We start from the raw sequence: 19350 nt of genomic DNA, 5'->3' as shown, positions 1-19350 counted from the left end.
ACTTCTAGCCTACTGGACTGTGAGAGAATAAACTTCTCTTTGTTGAAGCCATCCACTTGTAGTATTTCTGTTATAGAAGCACTAGATGACTATGATGGCCTAGAAGGTAGGGAAAGAGGTATCAACGGGGAAGGAAAGCCTCAGTTTGGAAAAGAACTCAGTTCAGCGGGTAGCACTGGTCACAACCCGAGTTTAACCTTAAGCACCTTTAGCACGAGCTGTTAGAGGAATGGGGGAGTTAGAACAAGTGCATTGTGGGCATGAGATGGTTAAATGGCAAAACCTAAGGCTTCTCTAGCCCCAGGGATCAGTGAGAGGCCTTCACAGACTGCAAAGAAACAAAACATTCTCAAGGTGAGTGGAGGGTAAGGCTGCTTTGGTGTCTTTAGCACCAGGCAGAAACAAGTTAGGCACAAGGACAATTAGGGAGACACTCTGTAGGTGAGGTCCCCAAACTTAGAGGGTAAACTCTGGACAGTTGCAGACTTGTGAGACTGAGAATGTCCTGCAACTGGTGTGAAAGCTCTGAGAGTAGAAAGGGCCTCTTCAAAGTAGTATATGAGATGGTGGTAACTGAGTGATATGGGGACAAGAAAGATAAAGATGCCAACGGGAAGAGCTAGAGATTATTTTCAGCTAAACTCTTTAAAGGTCTCACTGATTCCTTACTGAGAGAGATTGAAACTTACCCAAGAACCACACTGTATATATTTATAGCTTGATAAATTATGATTAAATGACTGTTTATTAACCTTTAGAACTTATTCTTTATGAAGATTCAGTTGTTATGAAATTATTTTAATGCCTTAAAAAACTCTCAGCATGTATTCCTAGATATTTTCTGAAAGAATATATATAGACCCTGTAGTGGTTATCTCTTGATGGTGGGATTATGTTTTGTTTTTGGTTTATCTGTACTTCCTAATTTTATTGTTTAATCAAATATTACTTATGTAATATATTTATTAATAATGTGATGCATTCTGACAATTCGAGACATTGCTCTGTGCTTTGTTTGCACAGCTGGATTCATAAAAAGGCCTTTGTTTCCAAGATCTAGGTCCATGGAGGAGAATTAAGTCAGATTGTACCAGAGAAGAGCAGCAACAGAGGTTGGATACTTTATGAGGTGAGGAAAAAGACCGGAATCTGGGAGGTGGCTGTATCTCTTGAGAATGGGAGGAAGCCCGGGAGGAGAGATGTTCACAGAGTGGTAGAACATTGCTATTGTTGCTATTAGTTGCCTTAGAGTTGGCTCCCACTCCTTCTCAACTGTACCCTGCTGAGGGAACAAGAGCTAGAAATGGGCTGGCTGTGTGAGAGCTGCTGCCTCAGAGAAATCTCTGTGGCAAAGCCTGATGTGGAAGGAGTGCCTTTGATGGATCAGAAGGGCTAGAAGGTGTAGCAATGGCAAAGGAATCATTAGGAACAGAGGGCCAGAACTCTGTCCTGTCCCCTCCTCTCTCCATTATAATACTTGATTTTAGACTTCTCATTAACTCTGAGTTAGGTTCTTGTGTTGGATTAAATTTGGTATGGAAAATTGAGAAAAGCATTATTTCCTTCACCTCTTACTTGCTGCAAAAGAAATAATGAAGATTAAATTAATAAGTTAAAAGTAAACAAAAAACTCAAGGTAAAATAACTTTTTAAGGTATTACTGGAGATAGGTATCATTCAAGGTCCCAATGCCCAGACTGGGTGAAGCAGTAAAGTAGATTTCCATCCATAGCAAGGCTGGAAGGAGGTCTGAATGTGACTGGTGGACCACATATCACACTTGTCTTCCCTATGGTGATTTCAAAGGGTCACATTCATTTGTATATTTATATATTGGTTATAAAACTAATCTTATTACTTTATAGTTACTCTTCATATAATGTGGATGCTCATATAGAGCACACCAATTAATTCAGTGAAAAATTTTATTATCAATATCCAGCTGATTAATTTTACTGAAGTCTATACTGTAATTGGGGGACAGTACAAGTGGTGCAAGGAGACCCTGGGTGACACAAACAGTTGAGATTGACTACTAACCAGAAGGTTGACAGTTTGAACTCATCCAGAGGCACCTCAGAAGAAAGGTCTGGCAATCTGTTTCCAAAAAGTCACGACCTTGAAAAACCTATGGAACAGTTCTACTCTACAACACATGGGGTTGCCGTGAGTTGGAACTGACTGGAAGACAACTTTTTTTTTTACAGGTGCTGCACGACTTTGGAAAAGGGAAGTAGCAACTGAAGATAAACATTAGTAGAGTCTAATATGACTTTGATATAATCTCTGTCATATTTCAGTAGTCTGCTCTGACTTCTCAAGGATTTGTGAAAGTCAAGAATTTGGCTCTGCAAAGACCTGAAGTATTGACTCACTCATCTTGCGCCTGGAAACACACAAGAGGCTTAACTGTGCTTTACCAGGATAGACCGCTCTAAAGATGGAAGAATGATTCTTTCTCTTATTCACACGCAGTGCCAGTGGACTCACCTGAAAAACTCTAGAGGAACTCCATATTGCCTTATTTTGCAGAACCAAAACCAGCTCTCCTGTCTCCAAAGATGCAAGGGACACTCCTTTGAGAAGCATGATTGCTGACTCCTTTTCCTTATGACCATGTAATTCCCTTTATGCATTATTTAACTAATAGAATATTGTTTTTCTTATTTATCTCCTTTTACAATAAATATTTATTCTATCCCTATAAAAACTATTGTTAACATACATTGAAAGTTGACTGTCCATGTCACTGGTCTAGGCATTTATTGTGGATTGTCTCGTTTATTTTTCACGCCAGTTATATTGGGTATGGAAAGACATTTTTCTCACCATTTTAGATATTAGGCATAAAGAAACTGGGCAACTTGCCCAAGGTTAAGTAGTTGGTAAAGTGGAGCTTTGACTGGGAACCATATTTGTTTTGCTTCAGAGGCCAAACTTTAAATACCACATTCTTCCTGAAGGTACCCAATCCCACTACCATCAAGTCACCCTGAATTACCTCATTCTATTTTTAATTATTTTATAACTTTCTGTTTTTTTTTTGTCTGTTTATTGTTTGTCTCCCCTCACCCACCACACTCACTTTCCTTCACTAGAATGCAAGCCACAGAGCAGAGACCTGTTTATCTACTTCATTGCTGTCACAGCCCCTAGAATAGTGTCTGGCATGGCGTAGGCATCCAGTACGTGTTTGCTGAATCAATGGAAACACTCAGCAAGGCACCAATATCTGCCTTCTCATTGCACCCAGGCTAAAGAATTGACAGACCTGCATGGACAGTTAAGGAACAATATGGAAAGTGCCATAGAATTAGGAAGATTACCAGGGGAGTCACAGAAGCTTCACCAATAAATTGATATTTGCCTTGGGTATTATCAAGAAAAGAAGGGTGTGACGAGAGCAGGAGGAGTGTGTATAAAATTTCAGAAGCAATAAGTCAGTGTGTGTGGAGAATGATGCAGTCATTGTGTTTATCCTTCTGTGAAGCGGAGCACCTACCCAGTCCAGAGGTTCCTCCTTCAGGGTTCCAGGCACTCTGAATTGATCATGATTACAGCCTTTCTTACATTCTTTATAATTTGTATTTAATTCTCAGTCTCCCCACAGGGCTGAAGATCTTTGATGCAAGGAACCAGGCTGATCGGATAGCGAGTTCCTTTCAGGCAGGGATTCTGCCTTATTTATCCTTGTCTTCTCATAGCCTAGCATGGTGCTGGTAATCAGTAGCCCTCAGTATATGTATAATGAATTAGTGGATGGATGAATGAATGACATGGCCTACTAGCAGTTCATTTAAGAGTTATTTGAGTTTAAGTTGAGGACAAGCTGCAAAAACAATTAATGTGATCTTTGGGTAGCAAATTAATGTGGTCTTGGGGTAGTATACTGTCTGGATTCTGAATAAATCATGTCTCAGAATTACAGAGCTACAAGTAATCTTATGGATGAGGAAATTGAAACTTGAGATATGAAGTGACTTGCTCAAGATCCCATAGCAAATGTGTTGTTAAAATACGACTTGGATTTTAGTTCTAATGACTCAGTTAAATTTGCTTTCTATAAATTCTACTATATTCTGTGCTGGTCAGACCGTACCTGCAGCAGACTGCAATTCTGAGCTTCACACTTAAAGAAATACATTAACAATGTAGAGTTTGCCCAAGGAAGAATGATACAGATACTAGAGAAGTATGCAAACCATATAATATGCAGAAGAGTTGAGGAAATTAAGGATGCTTCTCCTGGAGGAGAAAATCCTTGCAAAAAGGCCGGGAGGGGAGTGGAAAAACATGCTGTCTTTATATTTATAACTACTTCAGTCATTATTTCTTTATTCCAGAAAGAAAAATAAGAGCAATGAGTATAAACCACAAGGAAGTATATTTCAAATTAATATAAGGAAGAGTTGTCTCAAAATCAGAATTGTCCAAGAGTAAAAGGGCTTTGATTCCAAATTATTAGAAATAAGCAAGTAGAGGCTAGATGGTGTCTTTTGGCACTAGACAGTGAGTTCCTTTAGTGTAGAGACCATATTTTATTTCTGTTTCTCTAGGACCATGAATAGTGCCTGACACATAGTATATGCTCACTTAAGATTTGTTGAATGCATTTTTTAAAAGGGATTCTTTCACAGGATGGTTGAGAATGGAGGTTAACAAGAGTATATGGTATTACTAATTCCAGGGACTTTTGCAACACTAAGGTTACATGATCCTTTGATTAAAATTCCTGTAAAGTAATGCATAAATATCTAATGAAGCAAATCATTTCAGAGTAAAAGTCAGTGGGACTGTTTCTTTCAAACTCCATGAAGCTCTGGGATGCTGCATTTTTTGTTCTTCTTTTAGGAGGAAGAAGGATTGTTTACCACTATCATTGTCTCACGAAGGACAGCAGCTCCGCACCTGTTAACCAAACTAAACTTCCATACAGAAATTTAAAAATAATCTGTCTTGTACACATAGCATAAGACCTATTTGTGGAAATATTCGAGTAATGATTATGCCAATAAATTCACACTTTTCCAAGTGATGACTAACCCAGAAAACCAGGTTCTTCACAGTCCTAAATCCTAGTTAGATTGTCACCTTTATTTATGTTTTAACAAATATCTTAAATATCACTTCAGGAAACTTACTTTTCACTGAATATTTAATATTCAGAAAGTGTTGATTTGATATTCATGTCTTATTATTATCATTTTTTTTTTGGACACAGCAGTGTTAAGTCCTTTCAGCGCATGCAGAGGTCATTTGAAGGAGACAAAAAGAACTTTATTTAGATTTACTGTATTAGCCATGAAAAGCTACACAGAGGTAAATGATATAAGGCAATTATTTCATCGGTTATTTTCACCTTATTTCAACTATTCTTTGAGAATTTTCACAGTTTTTTTTCTAAACAAAGTGATTAAACCTATTTGTATGTTTAAATTGAACAAATAAAAATCCAAACCAACTTCCACTACGGTTTTTCTGATGCTATGGGGTTACTTTTCTTTCTTATTTCATCATATAAATACACTTACAACAAGTTTCTCTGTTTTCAAGAAATACTAGCATCATCTTAGTTCCATTTCAAGTAATGGTGCCATAAAGCTATTCATGAGGTATTTAGTTGTGATTCTAACTTCTTTTCCAAGAACCACATACTGTAAATATAGCAAGGTTCTTCTAAGAATTCATTATCTTGATGTTTCAAATTTAATGACTTTATTTTTTCCCTTAGTTGTTAATTTCACTCCCCTAAGTGGAATAAATTTTGCCACTCTGAGGTGTACCTTGCTCAAGAACCCTTTGGATATATATTCTTTACTGGAGATTCTAAACTGCTTCCCAAATAAAAACCAATATCTTCTCTCCCTCTCCTTTATGAGTTATAAAACACTCCCCCCACCCTTCTTCTTTGATTTAATTTATATGCCAGAGATTTTTCTGCTCTGGGGATGACAACGGAAGACTAGGGAAGAAAGTTGATGAAATAGAGATGATTCAAAGATCTGAAATATTTTATCCTCACTCGATATAAAGTAAATTATTTTTTCTCTTTTCCAATAACCATCATTTCCCTTGATCTTGGAATCACTCAAAACCTAGCCATCGAGTCCTGTATAAACTAATGTTCTGTCTCAAGATGTGGAGAAAGATGAAATACTGGCACCTGTACAGATTGTACTAGCGTGATTATATTTACAGTTATGAGATATCGCAAATTTAAGAATGCCAATTTTTTCTCATCACTGAGTATTTATTATATATAACAAATACATGGGAAAGAAAAAACTATATTGTGTGATATAAATAGTTTATTTACATTACAGAAAAACATCAAGACAATGTATACTATTTCAAATATATCCATACATAATCAAATATAGCTGTAGTACATGTTTTCATTGGTGTAGATTACCACAAATGCAAGGCAACATGTGTAGATCTCGTCTTATTCTTTTGTCTATAATACTGTATTGTGTAGTCCAAACTGTCGGTAGTCCGGCCACTGTGGAAACATGCTCCCTTTAGATTAACCTCGTGGATGCTCTTGTTGTGTTGTCTGAACTGTAGTGTCCTGTATTTTGCTTCTGTCTGTGAATTCTGTTGCTTCTGGGGCATTTCCTGGAAGGTCGGAAAGTTTACAAATCTTAGTCCAGTGCTATTACCTAGTTTGATCCTATGACAGTGGAGCTGTGGATTAAGTAAATTATTAAAATATTCAGAATTCATTAGTAGTAGAAAAGTTATTTTTTGCTTCTCCTTGCAGTCGTCTTTAAGCATCTGTTGAGAATTGAAGAACAGAGGCAGAAGTTGCGAGGAATACATTTACCTTGTCCTCTACTGTTTACTCATTAAGCACAAAGAATGACTCAGCTCAGTGCAATCAAGCAAGTTGTGGGCTCATCTAAACTCACTTTAAAGGTCTTCAACAATTTTATATTTTAAATGTCTTAAGGACGAATGTTATATTGGCATTTCATTGCTACAAGTTTAAATGCTATCAAACTAGAGAAGGAGCCAGTTTGTTAATATCTGAGATGTAATGGAAAGGGATATTGTTTTTGATTCAGCTTATATCATTTTAGTACACTAATACTGTAAGTTAGAGACATAAATTGGTACCAATTATTTAGCTTCTATAAAAAGCTAAAATTCAGTCAAATTCTCTAAAAAGCTCTGATACAGTAATTTTTTCTCTTGTAACAAAAGAATGCTTTGACTATGTAAACAAGAATAACAATGTAAGTTCATATAAAATCCTATTACAACAAGCTGTGGGATATGGGAAAATGTGTGTGTTTCTGTGTGAATAAAGATTTTTTGTTTGTTTGTTTATTTGTAGATCCGTCAAAATGAACATGGAGCTAGGAATCATAATCCCAGCAAGCCGCAGATAAAAAGTTCTGCAATCCAGCTTCTTAACAAGGTAGCTCTCTTTATTCCAGAACATGTCTCTGGATGTTCACATTTTTTGTGACACACATTGTGTTTAGAAGGAAGACCTGTGTTTGACTAAAAGAGTAAAGAACAACAAGGGGATAGATGGAATTAGGGAAAAAAAAGTGGCAGGAGGAGAAGAGAAAGTAAAGAGGGCTAGAAAAGAGCAGAGAATGAGTGAGAAGGAGATTAAAAGCAAATGAAAGAGCATAAAGGGGCCTCTGCTTGGTGTGATTTTGTAAACTTTTTTTGCAACTGGGTATTTTAGAATCGATTTTGGTGGATAAGTGTGGCCCGGTCATCAGGAAACTAGAATTTCCTGGGGAGAGAGGAGAGAGAAAAACTTCAACTTTTCGGGGTTGGAAAATCTGGTTTCTGAGCAGAAAGTTGTCAAGTAAATGGAATGAGTCTACATTGGGTGTTGGTGTGGTTTATTCACTAATATGACTTCTGGAAAACCTTTGGAAGGCTTGCAGATGCTAGGGAAGATTTTAAAAATGCATCATGATAATGCTAATTTAATTCATATGCTGTTCCTCTTCCTTAAAAACATATAGGGGGTATGTTAATTTAACATGGAAAACTAAAAAGGCCATATGCTTTAAAGAAATGGCTTATTCTAATTTGGAGTCCAGTTTAGGTAGTCTTAAGTATCAGGTATATAAAAACATGACCAGCCAAGAGGCAGTATGAGTGGTGGTTACATGCATAGCTTCTGGTACACAATTTTGCCCTTGCTGCTCAGCAATGTGTGAACTTGGCAAATTGCTGACTTCTATCTCAGGATTCCTATCTTGAATATGAGGATACTTGTACCTCTTCATAATGTTATTAAATAACATGTTAAATACACACATACACGCGCATACAATTTCTAGCGTGGAAAGGGTGGAACTGGAGTCCTTAGGTGGTGCAAATGTTTAACACGTTCAGCTGCTAACCGTAAGGTTGGAGGTTTGAGTCCACCCAGAGGCACTTCGGAAAAAGGCCTGGCTATCTACTTCCAAAAAATCAGCCACTGAAAACCCTGTGGAACACAGTTCTACTCTGACACACATGAGGTCACCGTGAGTTGGAATTGACAGCAACTGGTAAGAATGGAAAAGTGGTTAGTGGATGGAACTGTGATTAACAGCAGACTTGAAAACATCTGAAGTATTTACAGCTTTGCATTTTTGTCATACATGAAGTAGCAATCTTATTGTTTTAAGATTATATCCATTAAATGCGAATTTCATTTTCCATGTACTAATATTACCTAGATATTAGAAAACTCAGACTCATAGTGGGGCAGTTTCTTGTGTTTTAGATTATTTTCTTTTTGTTTAATATTCAGTATTTTTGATTTCTTGAGTTATCGTTATGTTACCCAGAATCTATTTTAACATAATCCACTGACTCACTTTGCATCTAAACATGAGAGTTGAGTTGATGAACCCAACTGGGCTTAGAGCAGCACAAAGCTCCAGTCGTTGATCTTCCCTTAAGCCTTTAGGCCAGGCGGGATTTATGAACTGTATTTTGTCTTTTTTAAGAGCAAAATCCATATTGTCCTCAAAGAAGATAGTGCAATGATACTGAGATGTATTATATCCTTTATTTTCTAAAGAAATGATACTTTCTTTTATTTTATTGTCTTTTGAAAATAATTTTTTTGGGAAGCATTCTGATTTACTGTAGAGCTGTACAAATGAATGAAAGTCTAAATGAGTTTTGCTTGGTGAATTTGGTGAAAACCTTGAAAAAACTTCCTTAGAACTTCTAAAAGGAGACTGAAATCAAGTCAGAAAAAAGTATCTTCAATGATTTTTCTGGTTATACAAGACATAAATAGTATCTTATTCTTTGTTGCTATAGGTCTATATGCTAATGAAGTTTAGCAAATATCTGGCCTCACTTCTTTAAGCCCAATGTCAGACTTCACCGGTCAGTCAGGGTTTCCCTTCCTATTGAATCGCAATTAGATTTCCAAATCTTTCTCAGCTGAGTTCTCCAGGAAAACAGCTACTGATTGATTAGACTAGGAATTTGATACAAAATTTTGTTGTGATATTTGTTGCATGTTTTCATATATCTAAGATTTTCATTTACTAAAACAATCTTTTTCATTACAACTATTTTCTTTGCATTTTGTGATTAAAAGCTATTTTCTAATCTTCGTTTAGGATAAGAATATATTTATTCTCGATACCAAGATATGTTGAAAATTATTATACCTGAAAGTTATATTTAGAAATATAAGTGCCAGAAATGAAATATGTAATTTAATTGTCTAAGCCTTGTATAAAATCTACTCTGACCTCATTTGGGATACCAATTTAAAAAGTAAGTAAGGAAACTGATCATTTAAATAGTCTGTTAGCAGTTTGACCGAAGGCTGACCCAGTGGCATCACTAGGGAGGTGCAGGGGATGTGGATCGCGCTGGATGACACTGTTAGGGGGGTGTCACTAAAATGACTGCCTATAAAATTTTTGTGCAGTGTTTCAGCAGAAATTTATTATTTTTTATAACAATATCCCTGTAGTTAGTTATAAAAACAAAAACATTTTTTGTAAGCCCAGCTTACATTTATCAATATACCTACAAGGCTAAAACTCTATGCTAATTTATGTTTTGAACCTTCTAATGCGCTCAGGTCAGAGCTGTCATTATTAGCCAATCACAATGATGTTTCGAATCACTTGGTTTTGTCTGCATGCGCTACAAGCATGCTCTGTTGTTTTTGTTGCCACCAGTGTTTTTATACGCGCTGATTTTGTCAAATCTTCTGGTGTTTTAGCTACAATATTGTGGTAATTAGCATGGGTGGGGGTGACACCATGATTTACTGCACTGGGTGACACAGACCTTAGTGATGCCACTGGGCTGACCTTTAATAGTTAAAACAGAAAAGCATATTTAAACAAAGGTTAGAATTACACGTTAGGGAAAAAAATGACCTTTGCTTAGAATATAAATAATCCTCATCATAATGCAGAAATAATGAAAATAATTTGTGCCACTCCAGCATGAAAATCAATATCTTTCCATTTGTCTATTCAAATGCTCTTATGATGAGGAAACAGGACTCCCAGAGAACGGATGGTTGGAGTCCATGAAGGGACTCATAATCAGAGTGATCTGATTAAAACAACAAAGAGCAACATATCCCCTTATTTGAGTTGTCACTGAGTTCAGTTACTGACCTTGTGATGCAGAGGACCACCACACAGATGACAGCAATCTGAACTGTTCCAATCACAGCTGCGATTAAGACATACTGAAATCTTACAGGACCGGGAACAACGTATAGAACACTGTAGTCCTTTTTTTCACAGTGTTGTCCAGTATAACCAGCATCACACCTGGAAGAAAATATAATGTCCATTTACTGGTAGCTGCTGGATTAATTTTTATAGATAGCCAACAGATGCTTATTTTCATCAGGGAATTAGGGTTTTATTTGTTTTTGTTTTTTTTATCTCCCTCTTTAAAACAATACTACTTTGTTGGTAAGGTTCTTAACTATGTATTTTCAACATGGTTTCTTTGCATTTTTAGTTTGGAAGATATGTGGTTTCTTTTTATACTTATAATACTGGATTTCGAAGATAGGAGGATTGGTAAATAATTTGTTTTTGATGACAATACAGAAAAGACAATAGATGTCTAGGAATAATGGTTCTTCCTGTATTTTTTTAGGTGGGCCCTACATTTTTGTTTTAATTTGCTCTTTAATCAATCTAAGTCAATATTATTGCCTGAGAAAAGGCTTGTTTCTGATGACATGGATATTAAAGTTACAGCTATTTATTTATTTATTGGATAACACATTTCCTGTGCTATTCTCAGAACAAATGTTGAAAATATTGTGACCAGTAGCACAAAAAAGAGCCATTTCTTTAATTTACCAGTCATAAAGTCATCTGCTGATGTTAGAAAGTTAAATTTTGTTAGAAAAAAAGCAATTATGATATGGGCAATATAGTTCTGAAAAACACACCCATGTGCTATTTGGAGCCCTGGTGGCACAGTGGTTAACAGCTTGGCTGCTAACCAAAAGCTTGACCTGAAAATGAAAGATTCCTCTTACTAATCCCTGCCCAAAAAGCTCAGGCAGACAGTCTGCATGTGAAGATTAGCATCTGACCACAAAATGAGAAAACTGCTCTTATCAAAACAATATTGAAGGGAATCAACTTGTCATTGATTTTGCTAACTATTTGAGGACTTCCCTTTTAATATCTCATAACTATATCCTGGGATCTTCCCTCTCTGCAGCAGGAAGAGTTTAACAATGGCAGCTCTGCTGAGAAGCAGCAGGAGTAACCTCAGTTATGTTCACTTTCCCTGGCTTCTCTAGAAGGCAGGTGCTAGAGGATTCAGTGAAGGGAAACATGAAAGGAAGATCTTGACAAGAAGAGAGGGAGAAAGGGAGACAGGCATGGAAAGAAGTGGGGAGCGGGAGGGAGGGGTACATTGATGGAAAGAGGTAGAGAGGCAGGGAGGGGAAGAGGCAGGGAGGGAAAAGGAGGCAGCAAGAGAGAGAAGACAGAAAGAGATAATTCATTATGTAACAACCCATTATTTCATCCTACATCACTAATATATTGATTTAAATAAAAACACATTTGTTTTTTTACTTTAGCTCTTACCATTTCTGAAATAATTATATCCTAGCCATGAATTCAACAAATATTTCTGTTTATTGACTAGATCCAGACAAGCAATTTCTTTGCATCTCCACTGAGTTTGAGACTGTGGAGGTATAGTAAATAATCCATCCATTATACAAGGCTTGTGGATAGGAGATGCATAGAAAATAGTGAGGACTTGGTAAAACCAAGATGGATGATACTTATTAGAAGATCAGAAGGATGTAGGAAAAGATTAACTCCTCAAGGTAACTATGTTATCTGATGTACAGGAAGACACCATCCATTAATTTGTTTGAGAAATGTTTATTGAGCACCTTATAGGTGCCAAGCATTGTTCTAGGTTGAGGTAGGTTCAGGGGAAAGAGTGGTGAACAATACAGAGAAGTCTGTGCCTTTAAGGAGATTCTAATGCACAAAGTATGATTTCAAATTCTACTAGGATATATGTAATAATGTGCTACATAGTATTTGAGTGCATAAGACACAAACATTTTGTAGATTTCCTGTGTGTGCTTTGTGTGTGTGTGTGTGTGTGTGCGCAGGAGAGGCAGAGAAAAGTTTTGTTGATGATCACATACTCAAGCAGAATGCCAACCAATTTGCAGTTTCTACGTTTTTAACTTTATACATTTAAATAGTTAAAGAGTGAAAATGTTACCTGCAAGATGGCTCCTGCATATTGATGGAATGTTCGCACTTTCCGTGCATGCAGAAACCATTGTAATGTTCTGGACAAGGTATGTGGTGTTCTCTGGCACTTTCTTCTAATTTGTTAGCATTCTCTGTGAATACAGATAAAAGCAAGCACCCCTGTAAATACTCTCTTAGCCCAGTGGGATCAAGCCGTACATTAAGAAGCAAAGCTACAGTAGGCAAAGATATTTAAAAGGGCAAGCACTAAAAGGCCATGCTTCAGAAGAAAGAGGGAGAAAGAACTGAAAGACATCTTTACAATCGTGTTGAGAGAGGAAACTGCAAAATTACCCAGTGCTTTTCATGCTTTTAGGCAATTTTCTACATCTTCAACAGCCAGTGATGTTTTTATGAGTTATCAGACAGCTTTAATTTTCCTTGTGCAGAGACTGTACATAGATCATAAAATAATCCAAGAAGAAGTATCCTATTTTTTGAATTTCAAAGCCCAGCATAATTTCCCTAAGAATAAATTGCTCCAGTACCTTGATACTTTCTTGATGTGGGGGCTTAGAAGTTAAAATATGACTACGTTCAATTGTTAAACAGACATTTTCCAAAATCGCATGCAAATTTCAGCAAATGTATTCTTTCAGGGATGTTTTTTTCATCTCCTGTGAACATAAATTTTACTAGCACCCATACATTTTTTTATTGCCAAAATAAAGCCATTGGAAGAGCAAAAGTTATTCTAGAATCACTTATGCAGATATTCATACAGTACATACTGAATAAGTATATTTCAATGCATACTATTTGGCCTATGTTAACAATGTTATGTAAAATTTAAATTTATGAGAAAGAAAAAAAAAAACCTGTGCTCTAAAATGAACACTTTTCCCTGTCATTAAGAACAAGTTTTATTTGGTTTCTCAAGCTTCTGTAAAGATATTTAAACATGTTTTTCTGACCTTTGTTGGTCCCAGTATGTTTGGTTCATATTTGTAACAATATCTCTAAGTGGTCTTTTTGATTTATTTATATGTTTATTTTATAATAAAAAGTTTAGCCTTTTTAAAGTTTTACTTATAATCTGAAACTTGATGTTCTTGGAAGTTCCTCCCCCAACACATGAGAAATAGAACTTTTCTTGTCTTCAGTCTAGATATACTCTTAAACACCATAGTAACTGGTTAGCAGTAATTGGAGAATGTGAATGAAGTATCATTTTTATGAAATCAGTTATTTTCTATTATTTGCCCATGAGGGTATTCTTTTATTATAGTTCATCCTTATCCTTTTTACTGGAATTTATGGATGATGAGCATATTCATCAGGAGAAAAAACAATATCTTTGGTGTTAGTGAAAGAGACAAACAGATCACTTATATTTAAGCAGAGCTGTAAAATATCTACACATTTTAAGATCTAAGAACCATTGCGAAGCATTAACATTTGAAATAAATTGTGAAATATGTGTAGTGCTTTTTTGTGTGGGGATATTTATGTACATTAGGAAGATAGATAATTTTTCAATTTACATACCAAGATTAGTGCTAACGTCTTTACCATGAATGTGCTAGAAAGCTTGGAGATGCCATTCATTTGTTTTTTATCTGTAGCTCTTTGGCTATGACAACAGGTGATCCTTTTTTGGCATTAAAATATTTCATCATTGATATACCAAAAAACCAAACCTGTTGCCGTCAAGTCAATTCCAACTGATAGAGACCCTACAGGACAGAGTAGAACTGCCCCATAGGGTTTCCAAGGAGCAGCTGGTGGATTTGAACTGCCAACCTTTTGGTCAGTAGCTGAGTTCTTAACCATTATGCCATATAGTTACCATTAAACTGAATGAACCATTTCCACACAGAAGATGAAGAGTATCTATAACTCTGTCTCATTTGGTTTCTTACTCATTCCTTCAGGCTAATTTGGAATTTTGTGGCATGGTATTTTCAGTAGCAAATTACAGCTTCAGTAAGCAAATATACTAAAACTGAAGTGGATAGTATTGGGTGAAATTTCCAATATGGAAATGTGACCAAAATGGATGTGGGGCAACCATGATATTTAGATGTTCAGATGTACTTTGGGATGTCTGTGGTCATTCATGAATCCCAGGGAGAAGACTAGGCTCATTCTGTGCCAGGGCCAGGGGGCTACAAGCTAGAATGATCAAACTGCGCACCCGTTGTTTAAATGAGACTTTAGCAGTGGGGTGTGTCGATCCCACTGCTGAAGTAATGAACTAGCACTGATTTTTACTCTTATTTCTGGATATTCTCCCATAACTAACTATTGGATGCTTCTATTTAGTGTTCATCAGTAACCCTTCAGAGCTTCTGCACACCTGCATACAGGGGACTTTTCTGTAACGTCCCTACACTTCAGTTATACACCATGATTTCATAGTATTTTTTTAACTGATATTATTATGGCTATTTTCTCTCTGTTAGTTTCAAAACAATATCAAGAATTTTCTTTCTATTTTGCACAAAAAAGTTCAACTCAAAATCTGTATTTTAGATTATTTCATTTTTAACTCTGTCCCTCATTCCATACAAATAGTTTCTTTCTAGGTTTGTACCATATACTCGATTATAAACTGAAGTCTAGGGCAAAATGAGAGCCTTAGCATGGTCAGAGCAGGATATTTCATGAGTTCATTATCAAACCAGGTTGATTATGTGGGATGGGAATAGTTTCCATCATTAAAAAAAACCTGCTAATTAGTTTATACCAAACTTGGAGTGCTCTGTTATGCTTCTGGTGGAGTACTGTCAAATAAGAAAGTAGAGAGATTGAAAATAAATGAGTAGAAGAAATGATCCCTGGGCAAGAAAATGAAGAATCATCAATATATGTCAACAAATTTATAGTCAATCCAACCAAGTAAACCAGTTGATTGAAAACCTGAATATATAACCACTTTTAGTAATGCAATAGACATATTTTAGAAATGAGATTTAACTATATTAAGAAGAGTAGAAACACAGAAATCTAATATCCCAGCCAAACAAGTATATGGGCCATGGTGAATATTTGTGATCCTGATACTTTTGCATAATATTCAAGTAATCATAAAGCATTTAAAGATTTGGCAATTTTTGTGTTTTCTCCTGTGGCTAATAATTTAGACATTGATTTCTCTGTACTCCATTTAAAAAGAGATTTAATGTAAGGTTGTATTCTTTCTCCTAAGAGAGATAGTAACTATGGTAGAAACTCTTCACATCTCTTTAAAAACCTCATCCAGTTTCCTATTTAATGCTTACAAATGGTTTGTTCTGAAAGAGATCCTGACCCTTTTAAGAAACAATTTCTGGTAAAATCTGAGTTACTCGCAGCAGAGCTAATGGGGCTGTATGTCCATTGCTAGTCAACACTCTAGTCAAGAGCTGTAGAAGTGGGCTGCTCTAAAGCACAGCTACACATACAGTTTCTATCCTGGTGCTTGCAGGGAAAGAGACAGGAGAAGCTAAAGACAAAGAGGGAATGGCAAGGCCCTGCCTTTCCACAAGTCAAACAGGTTAAGTGGCTGGACAGGGGGCAGAGCCAAGAATAGTAGTTCAAAGACTTAAATCAATGTAGCCCAGAGTGGGGTATATGTGTGTGTGCTTGTTTATTGTTACCCCTGCTGCCTTCTCTTCAAAAAGCACCATCATGCCAATCTTCTTCCACATTTTGCTATAAAAACAAGTAGCATAGCGTGTCTATGAAAATATCTCATGGTAGGAGGGTGTGGCCGGCAAACAAATGCAGAAGGCACACATTATTTGAGTAAAAATATTGTGGATAAACAAAGAGAAATCACATTTCCCTTAATGGTGTGGACATTTTACTTTTTCAAAGAGTATAAAATATCTTAAATTATTACTATGTCTACAACTCAAATATTGTAGCATAAAGTGACCTTCACTATGTGTTGTTTCCTTTTGGGGAGCAATATGCTTTGTGGATCTAAATTCAATTTTTAACATCACGCTTTAACACCACAAGTTATCTTGACAAGCATATGCATGTGAGTAGTACAGTTGGTTTACTATCTTTTCAACTATCTCTTCTGTTGGGGACACAAAATCTGCCACACTTTTCCTGAAACACCATTATTTTCCATTTTGAATATATTTATCTAAGACTGTAATATTTCATGTTTAATGATAGTACAGGGAAATTCTATCATTGAAATATTCATGTACTTGCATACCTGTTGTGATTACTTGATTTTACTCCTTCCCTGCTTACTGCCATACCTCCAAAGCAATTTGAAAATAATTTTATTTGACCAACTAGAAAGAAAAACTATCTTACTTTTTCATTATATTTACATTGTGCCTGAGACAGAAATAAACCATGAATTTAGACATAAAATCATGATTGTCCTTGTTGATCAGAGTTGATTTCAGAGAAATTAAAAGTGCTCCTATTGAACAGGTTCTGAATGTAATGCCATATGAGTTCTTGCAACTTAACAAATTCTGCAACAGCCTCACCTGCTGTCATAGTTTCTTCCAAAGCTTAGATGAGTAGATGAGAAGAGTCTCTCTTTTTTTAAGCCTCTAGGACAGAGACTCAAATAAGAATGCTAGCTAAAAGTGACAGCCTAGTGCAAGGGATATAGAGGCATTTAAGGACACAATCGATTCTCAAGTTTTGTAAAGAACAGAGACCCAGTCATACATTTCTAGTTATTTAACGCCTGTTAAAGATTTAGAAAAGTAACTCTTCAAAACGGAGATCATGTCCTTCAAATGACGCAAATTCAATATTTCTTCTACAAGTTGAACATTATTCTATTTTTTGAGAAGAGTAATTGAAAATATTTGGATCCAAAACTGTGCTAATTTGTCGGTGGCATGCATGGGAGCAGGATGGTTGGGGATGGAGAGAAATTCTTTCTTGTCCCACTACTGGTCAGGCACTAATATAATATGTGAGATGTGATTATTCATATCACTGTTTGCATATATAATATTCTTACTGGACATAAAATTAAAATAAAGTGAAAGAAAACTAATTTTCATGTTATTACATTCTCAGGCAAAGCCTTAATGACATTATTCAAGAATTGCTTGAATTTAAATTGGAAAAAATACCAGCATCTGAAATATACAAAGTAATTTGGGGACTGGAATGTTTGAAATGCAACAATACTGGAGGATTATTTGCATGGGCTTTTATTATCTCAGTTTCTGCTGGTAATATATTTACATATATAAAAGCTGAGAAATCTGTGAAATCTTGGGAGAGAAACTTTTATGTAACATTTTCACTTAAGATACCCAAATACAATTATTATAATTGAAGAATCTGACATGATAAGGCTCATACAGATTTAGCTAGAAATTCTAGACCTCCAAGAAAAAAACTCAGGAAAGTATTTTTTGGTTGTTTGTTTTATTATTAAGAGCAAAATAAGCAGATCCTGAGCCACGTGCTCTATCTCCTGACTTAGAAATGCCCTGGCTTTGAATGGTTTGCCCTCAAAAGAGAATGAAAAGGGCAGGCCACTGGGAGAAGCTGTATTCAGCCTATAATGGTCCTTTTCAAACTTCTCCATTCAGTCAAGAGCCTATTAACTATCAGCAAGTGGGTGACTCCTATAGGCTTAGAGGATTTACCTTGAAGATTTTTAAAAAATACAGTATTTTATGGAACTTTAGATGGAACTTTAGACGTCTTTGACAACACCTCAGTAAATATCAGATCTTGGGAAGAGATAGGGATCTACGGTTCAATAGCCTCTCAGGAGCCCAGAGCTATAGTTTCCTTAAGCTTATCTGGGGCAATATTCTACTGCTATTCCTACCAAGTTCTTACTGAAGCATTCCTCCTCACTTCCAAGCTGCTCTTCCAAGACAAAGTTTGCTATAAAACTTAAAGAAAGAAAAAAAATTATGGAAGCCATTTTAGGCCATGAATAGTTTTTCTCCTTGTTTCTTTTGTTTCAAACTTAATCTATGCTTTTCTGGCCAAATTTATTTGCTTAATGGCTAATCTGGGAACTCTTTCGTAGTGTGCTTCTTTGGTGACAATGTTGAAAATAACAACTCAAGTGACAGGAGAAAGAAGCAATATGATCAAGTTCTGTCCATGTTAGCCTTCTGGGCTATGTGAGTCAAGCTATTTTCCCCTTTGTAGGCTGCTTATACAGAACTGGATAAATTGCTAAAATAAGCCTTCTTGGGTGACACATTTATTTTACTCTATGACCCTGAAGTTACTAACCAGCACAGAGTGAGGAGGATTTAGGCTAGAATACACATGGGAACATAGAGCAAACAAAGATTTTAATAACATCACAAAAACAAAAACAAAAACAAAAAACCAAACCTGTTGCCCTCGAGTCAATTCTGACTCATAGCAACCCTATTGGACAGAACTGCCCCCATTGGGTCTCCAAGACTGTAAATCTTTACAGAAGCAGATTGTCACATCTTTCTCCCTCAGAGCAGGCTGGTGGGTTCAAACCACTGACCTTTCTGTTAGCAGTTGAGCTCTTTAACCATTATGCCACCAGGGCTCCTTTGATAAGCACAACTGAGGTCAAGGCCAGGAATCTTTCCGTACAGATCATGCCATTAAGAACTTATAAAAAACAAGACTACATTTGGCCTCTATATATTATTTGTTTATT

At 36.1% G+C, this 19350-nt stretch overlaps 1 protein-coding gene across 3 annotated transcripts in view; it reads right to left on the bottom strand.

Annotated features, from left to right (window-relative positions):
* The window catches only part of TMEFF2 (transmembrane protein with EGF like and two follistatin like domains 2), a 274215-nt gene that overhangs the window by 4243 nt on the left and 250622 nt on the right, over nt 1-19350 (bottom strand). Inside the window, exons 8-10 of one of the 3 annotated variants that reach the window (XM_004385573.3) lie at nt 12733-12856; nt 10623-10781; nt 5256-6673 (exon numbers count right to left, since the gene is read on the bottom strand). In XM_004385573.3, the coding sequence (XP_004385630.1) occupies nt 6409-6673; nt 10623-10781; nt 12733-12856 (548 nt within the window). In that variant the 3' untranslated portion in view covers nt 5256-6408. Of the gene's footprint in view, nt 1-5255; nt 6674-10622; nt 10782-12732; nt 12857-19350 lie in introns of those variants that run through there. The other 2 variants (XM_004385574.3, XM_004385575.3) reach the window with 2 other exon arrangements.

Source organism: Trichechus manatus, unplaced genomic scaffold (genome assembly GCF_000243295.1).
Source record: "Trichechus manatus latirostris isolate Lorelei unplaced genomic scaffold, TriManLat1.0 scaffold00142, whole genome shotgun sequence".
Classification (NCBI taxonomy): Eukaryota; Metazoa; Chordata; class Mammalia; order Sirenia; family Trichechidae; genus Trichechus; species Trichechus manatus.
This window is presented reverse-complemented; position numbering and strand designations above follow the sequence as displayed.